Here is a 7,531-nt window from a genome sequence, read left to right as displayed (position 1 = left end):
CACCCTTTGATGCTCACCAGTTACAACATGCTACATTGAAGTGCACACCATTCAGTTCTGAGTGTCTTTGCCTAACATTTCAAAATCCTGCTATCGACGCTGAATGTTCTCAGTCTTCCTTGCTTTGAAATCAAGTGTTGGCTTCAGCTTGTATGTATTGGTCTATATGGCTATTTCCCCTTCATCCCATATCCCTTAGTTATAACGTCATGTCTTTGGCAGTTGAGCCAATGCACAGTTGAGGTAGGCAATGGGTTTAGGCTTGATATGAGCCATAGCACTACCTCCAAACAGCTGCTTCTGTTGGATTGGAAAGGTTTTCCCTTTGTTTTCAAACAATTCCTTTGGGAAACAATTACAGCAGCAAATAATGAGCTAAAGCTTTCTCTATGCCAAGGCTCTTGCTGTTTAAAAAGGCAAGTAATCATAAGGCGGTCATGGTTTTGCGTCAAGGCTGTCAGATCTTTGGGCCAAGAGTCTCATTGGATGCAGCCAAACTGTTCCTCTGGCTCTGCAAACCCCTTTATCATCAAATCAGCCACCTCTGTTTTTTCAAAACAGGCACATTAATGTAAATGGATGAAAATTGTTTCCCCCCACTTCTCTGTTCCCTATTGCCTCTATTCCCTATTGCTCTGATATGTGAGCCCCGGTTTTTCATTTTTCTGGATCGCTTTTACAGCTGGCATCTTCCCACCACTGTTTTCATTGAATACAGCATTCACCAGCAACTTTATCTGCACATTCTCAAGCTGTGGTTATTTTTGGCACAAGTGTGTCTCATGAATGTGTATTTGCATCCATATGAGGAAGGCATAAATAGACACCTCCCACCACCCCAACTAATGATGCCTTCTCAGAAGGATTCAGTTTTAGAAGAGAGTTCAATTAGGTGATTAGATGCTCTTGTGGGAGGCATGATTATCCTTGCCTGTTCAGGAATGTCTTTGCGACCAGTGTGTTTTAAAAGAGGTTAATATATTCCTCTTTCAGAATGTTTATTAATCGTTGAATCAGATTAGAAGTGATACTTTTTGTACCAGTAGTGATGTTTTTCCCCCCTTACAGAATAAACACCAGGCATGTTCTGATATGGATTGGGACATTAAAAAGGAGGAAATGAATTGCAACTCTTGGCCTCTCTCTGTGTCCACAATACAAATTGCTTCTCTCTGATTGCATTGGAAGGAAATTCTGGATCATATGAAGCTACCTCCCATGCATTATGTGGATTGCTTATTTTTTTTAATTGTGATTTTATCAAAATTTATTAAAATAAAAAGGTTAAAAACTAAGACATACTAAAAAAAGAAAAATCAGGAAAGGGCGAAAAAATTAAAACAATAGAAAGGAAAAAGAAATAACTATGTAAAGAAATGACTTCCCCGTTCATCATAAATATAAACTATTTTAATAGCTTATCCCCTACTTTTAAAATACAACAAATGATCTCTTCTTCCCATATCCATCTCTTATTTAGAAACACATCCTTAAAGCCTTATTGTTCAGTCCTGGTCAGCAAAAGTCCCTTATGGGTTATCAGAGATAACAATCTACCTATTTTAACCTTGATCAAATAAGCCAACTTTGTATTTCTTCCTTTTAACAATCTTGATCTTTAATCCCTTCAAATAATGTCCTAGAATCGATTTATTTTCATTTTTTTCATTGTCCCTTCTTACACAATTCTTCAAAGCTTTAACAAATGTCTTTTGTAAATCCAACATAAGAAAGTTATTCAGGTGACTCTTTTGGTTTGTTATTTGTATTTATTTTTAATTATTAAGACCCTAGCTGTTTCTTTTGTATGTCCAGTGCAGCCTCTTTTTCCATATCATTCTTGAAGCCTGTCATTTTAAAATCCATTTTCAGATCAATCTCAGCCTTCTCTAGTAAAACTTGTTCCACTTCCATAATATCTTTTAAACAGAGTTTATCTATAGATGCAGATGCTCTTAAAATTAGCTTTTGTTCAAAAATATCCTTGAATATGTCAAATGTTAAAATATTTTCCTCCATTCTGTATCAGAAAGTCAAATGCAAGTGTCCTTCTCTTTTAACTAGGTTTTTTCCCTTCTCCTTTAGTTTTTTTTAAAAAAATATGCTGCCTTTTTTCATATAGAACTCAAGGTGAGCATACGTAATATTCCTTTCCCCTCCTATTTTTACCACAATAACCATCCTGTGAATTCAACTGAAAGTAAGTGACTTTATTCCACTGCGGTTTTGGCTCTGCTTCATGTCGCCATTTCTTTCCCCGGAGGTCGGCAGTGCATTAAGTTAATGAATTCTAAATCTAAGCCTGCTCTGTCGAAGGGCTTTTCCCATGGAGTTTTGCTCATGTAGTATGTCTTGTTTCTAAAAGAAGGCCAGCTTTATGAAATGGGTGAAGGAAGGCAAAATGAAATGGGCTCAGAATTGCATGCATATCTAACAACCCTGGTGAGATAACCAAGAACACGAAATGGCATAAGTACACACACAACGAGGGTAATCAGACTTGTATTAGTAGCGAGAGAGAGTGAGATAGAGAGAGAGAGAGAGGGAGAGAGAGAAAATAAATATATATTTACATACTCTGTGTGTGTATGTATGTAGTCCGTGACTTATGATTACAACTGAGTTCAGAATTCCTGTTGTTAAATGAAACATTTGTTAAGTGAATTTTGCCCCATTTTACAATCTTTCTTGCCACAGTTGTTAAGTGAATCATTCCGGTTAATAAGTTAGTCACATAGTTGTTAAGTGAGTCTGGCTTCCCCATTGATTTTGCTTGTCAGAAGGTCACAAGAAGTGATCACTTGACCTTGGGACAGAGCAATGGTCATACCAGTAAGTATGAACCAGTTGCCAAGCAACTGGTTGAATTTGATCACGTGACCATGGGGATGCTACAAAGGTTGTAACTGTGAAAAATGGTCATGTCATTTTTTTTCAGTGCTGTTGTAACTTTGAACAGTCACTAAATGAATTGCTGCAAGCCCTTTCTACAAATTATTTACAAGAAACAGGTCACTCTCTCAGGGCAGCTCTTTGCAGGCATTACCCAGACCTTACATAATACAAGGAAAAACTAGAGTTTTTTTGTGACTCCTCCTTGTCCTTGTGAGATGCTCTGTAGGAGGGGGCCAACACATTTCTGAACTGAGGCACCTAGTAGCAGAGCTTGTAGCTGCCCAGAAGCCAAGACTCATAGAACTTTATGCAGTGCCCCCTTGTCCTCTAGAGATGTCCATGTTTAGAAATAGCACTTGTAGACAGATACCATAGGTAAACTCAAGAAGGGGGAGCAATTCTGCCTCTGTTTTGCACATTCTATGATGTCTTTTGGGTAGTGCATTCTGGTAGTTCCAGAATGAACTATAAACAGGGACTATGAATCCTATTATTAGGACTATGAATCCTAATGAATCAGAGAATTGTGCTCATCTCACAGGAACTCCAGGGTCTTAACCTCTTTTATAGGTTAACAACCTATCTCATATCTGGGAAGTAACTCTTCTATATATTGGCAGGTGTGTCAAGGGAAAAAACCCCTGCCATTCAACATGGAGAAGAGCTTAGAGGTCTTCAGGCAGCAAAATAACTCCCCACCCCAATATGCTGATAATATGTGCTCTTTTTTTCTATCTAGTAATCTGGGGTGCAGCTTTTGGGATTTTTTTTTTTTGCTTCTTTAGAATGCAAACTAAAGTGGTTTTTTCCAGACATGAATTGGTCTGGAATCAAATATTAATCTCTTGATTTACTGTTTTGCTCTATTTGTGGAATACCGGAACATTTTCTTACTTTCCATACATTTAGAGGCAGTTAGGATATGGCTCTAGAAGAATACATTATTTCGCCCTTGGCAAGACATCAAGATGAACATGCACTTATTCTTGAAAACTTTCCTTACACTGTATACCACTTACAGACATCCAGTGTTGCATTGGTTTCATTGGTTCTATGCAATCATGCAAGACTGTTAGCTCCAACATTTATTGAAATGACACCGCAGGAGCAATGACAAAACTTGCTTGTTTACTTCAGGCTAGAATGCACAACCTTTGAACTAATCAAGGGAACAAAATCAAACGGTGTATATAGCGCTACTCTAAACATCAGTCAGCTAGTTTATGTGATAGAATCCTGATTCTATTTATTGCTGAGGCTAGGTAGTCAGGGAGAATCTGAGAGATTGGTCTCCATCAATCATTGTGCAGGTGAGAGCCTGCGTGCAGGGAAAAGGAAAAGCTCATAGGTCCTCCTATTAAGTGAGAATTGCTCAGGGAATTTATTCCATCACCTCCCTTGGAGATAATGTTTTTGAAGCCAAGAATGATTTTTAATTTCTAAAAAAATAAGCATTCTGAATTCTAACGTCAATGGAAAGTGCGAATGGAAACGTTAAGGTATAAGAAAGATGTGCTAGTTCAGTTTCAAAAGACGTAAGGGAAGGATGGTGGCTAAACCATGCTTAAAACTGGTTGGAATACAAAACAAAACAAAGCAAAGTGAAACAAAACTCTCTTTGTTCTGGTTTACAAATGAATTGTAAAGATTTTGAACTTAGAGCAATATGGATTTTGAATTGGTTTCATGTTCCTAGTCCTTTATTATTTTTAGATCTAACAGTGATCATAGAATTGGCACCACAATTGGGATAGTTTTTGCATCTGAAGAACATTGCGGGCTCATGCAGCAAAACGTTTACTTCTGAGCCACATAAAAAAGAACTTCCCATAGTGTTGGTGGAATCTTGTAATCATCGGTGAGATTCTAGACTCCTAAAGAGGCTGAGCCCATTAGTAAAATTTAAACATTTTAAAAGGTAGCAGGTCAGACCTAGAACTTAACTCCCATCTGGTTGCTGATCCTTACAAACAATGAGTAATAATGCATGTCCAAAACAAAGCCAATTAAAGAAGGTTAAATTTCTCAATTCTCAGAGATGCTATTATAATTCTTTTTTGTAGGAAAGGTTGGGTGACCAGTTTGGCTAGAAAGATCCAGTGGCGAGGTCTTGTGATGTGACATTCTCTTCTGATGAACTGAACTAGAGATAATGCGATGGGAATACAAAGCTGATATTTCAGGGCTCTTGATGTTTGATTCTGATTGCATTGCTTCTGTAATCACTCCTTGTTCAGGCTTGCTATTGGAGGGGTTCAGTGAAGATACAGAATTATGTTTCTTAGACGGTGGTGGGCTGTAGTTCTGAAATCGAACTGTTTTCACTTGCTGAAAATAGAATGAAGAAATCTGGAGTTAATTTATTCCCAGAAGGCTTCCAGAAATATTGCTATGCCACTGTATAAACATATTCCCAAACAAGCAAAGTAAATTCTGTTCTACAATTTCCCTAGAAAAATATGAAAAGACAAGTTACCTTAGCGCTCATAAAATATTATCTGTAATACTTTAGCATATTGAACAGAAATTTGAAAGGCAAGTTAATGGTTGTTTCTATAGAACTAGCTTTGTCTTGAAATGTTTTTGTAAAGAAGCAAACATTTCTGAGAGGTACATTATGTGAGTCTTCTACACAATTACTGAGCCATTTATAGCTGAATTATAATAAGAGAGATCAGTAGCTGAGCGAAGCCCTTCTTTGCATGGAAGAGAAACTGCTGTGGATTAGGAAGAACAGAATACTAACTCTTAAGCAGATTTATGTAAGATCATTCTTTTGATTTAATATGGAAATAAAATCAGTCTACCCTACAATGCTCTTCTGAAGAACACTGAAATAATATTTGTGAAGTTAGCTGAATTTTAAATTATGCTATGTACATTATCAGCATTTATAGTACTAGATTAGTAATTACTATTTATAAATGTTTATTAATTCCAGTTAACTTCAGTCTTGAACATATTTAACTCCAAAGTATAATCTTCAGGAATAAGGACAATTTCATGTATGTTGGGAAAACAGACTGTATGTTGTGCACTTGGTGCTGTTACTGAAAAAATAAGGTAGTGTCTGTTTGATTGAAAACTTCTTCCTGAGAAATCATGAATGACGATGAATTCTTAATGTGATTAGAAGAGGAGAAATCATTAGATACGAGGGAAACATGTTAACTATATTTAATTTAAATTTAGACTTTTTCCAAAATAAAAAGAAGAGCCCTGATAGTGCAGCAGTTAGAATGCTGTCTTACAGGATAAATCTGCCCAATGCAAGCAGTTTGATCCTGACCAGCTCAAGGTTGACCCAGCCTTCTGTCCTTCTGAGATTGATAAAATGAGGACCCAGATTGTTGGGGGCAATATGCTGACTCTGTAAACCACTTAGAGAGGGCTGTAAAGATTGTGAAGCAGCATATAAGTCTAAGTGCTATTGCTAATAGGCCAAATGTGGCTGTTGGTCCCAACATTTTAACATATATCACTAAATTTTCACAAAAGGAATTGCCAACAGTTTGTATTTTCTTAACATTTGACAACTATGGCTCTATTATTTCAGGTATAGACCCTATTATTACCTTCTCAGTGGTGTTTTTCAAAGTGTCTGGTTTCACCAGAATGGAAGGTGGAGCAGATACTGGTGGTTTCATAGCTAGTTCATTCTTTGGGACTTCACTGGTATCCAAAATGACTGAGCTACACACAGAAGGTGCTCTGCTGGTTCCGCTTCGCGGCAATAGCACTAAGGAAGGATTATGAGAAGTGCTCAGTTTGATTCCTGTATCACCTGTGCCAATTCCTCGGGGCAAAGAGGAAATAGATTGATATATTGGAGTTTGCTGAGATCGTGCTGGAGTTGGAGGATGTCGCTGAAGAGAGTTGGTTAAAGGAATAAGGGCTCCTGGTTGCAAAGGTTTCTGTAAAGATCCACCTGGGACGACAAATAATTAAAGAGAGGAGGGTTAAGATAACAATAAGCTCTTCCAAGCCACATGGTTGAAAGTTCATGTTATGAGAATTCATATTAAAAAGGGTGGGAGAAATTCATTGAATTGAAGGATTTAACTGAATTCCAGACGTTGGGCTGATCAGTATCTGAGGTGGTATTCAGCAGGTTCTGACTAGTTCTGGAGAACCGGTAGCAGAAATTTTGAATAGTTCAGAGAATTGCCAAATACCAGTTCAGAGAATTGGCAAATACCACCCCTGACTGGAGATTTTATCCTTCCCCTGCCACGCCTACCAAGCCATGCCCACAGAACCGGTAGTAAAAAAATTTGAATCCCACCACTGATCAGTACTATGTGGCATCTACTAGACAGCAAAGAGAGGAAGTTACAAGGGTGACCTAACACTGCAGTAAAGCACATGGTTTGCATGAAGCACGTTTGAAGCTCATTCTCTCCTGAACTAATGAACCCCAGGAGGCAACTTCATCTGTGTTCCTCTCGTTCTATCGACTACTAGGAAAATGATATGTCTCACTCATTCTCCCTTTTGCCTCAGTGCTTAGTGTTTTATCCTAGAAACACAAGTTCAATAGTCTAGACAGGGGTCCCCAACCCCCTGTCTGTGGCTCAGTACCGATCCACAGCCCCTTGGGAACCAGAATGTGCAAGGGACGGGCAAGAAATGCATG

General features: G+C 38.0%; 1 protein-coding gene across 3 annotated transcripts in view; it reads right to left on the bottom strand.

Annotated features, from left to right (window-relative positions):
* Positions 1-1,755: 1,755 nt before the first annotated feature.
* The window catches only part of SH3RF2 (SH3 domain containing ring finger 2), a 93,254-nt gene continuing 87,478 nt past the window's right edge, over positions 1,756-7,531 (bottom strand). For 2 of the 3 annotated variants that reach the window (XM_087955397.1, XM_026687939.2), the window contains exons 9-10: positions 6,471-6,823; positions 4,492-5,223 (exon numbers count right to left, since the gene is read on the bottom strand). In XM_087955397.1, the coding sequence (XP_087811523.1) occupies positions 4,921-5,223; positions 6,471-6,823 (656 nt within the window). In that variant the 3' untranslated portion in view covers positions 4,492-4,920. Of the gene's footprint in view, positions 5,224-6,470; positions 6,824-7,531 lie in introns of all 3 variants that reach the window. The other variant, XM_026687948.2, reaches the window with a different exon arrangement.

The sequence above is a fragment of the Notechis scutatus genome, chromosome 2 (genome assembly GCF_049901735.1).
Source record: "Notechis scutatus isolate UNSWTSFEM ecotype Mainland chromosome 2, rNotScu1.2, whole genome shotgun sequence".
NCBI lineage: Eukaryota > Metazoa > Chordata > Lepidosauria > Squamata > Elapidae > Notechis > Notechis scutatus.
Note: the sequence above shows the minus strand (reverse complement) of the source record. Positions and strands in the feature narration are given on the sequence as shown.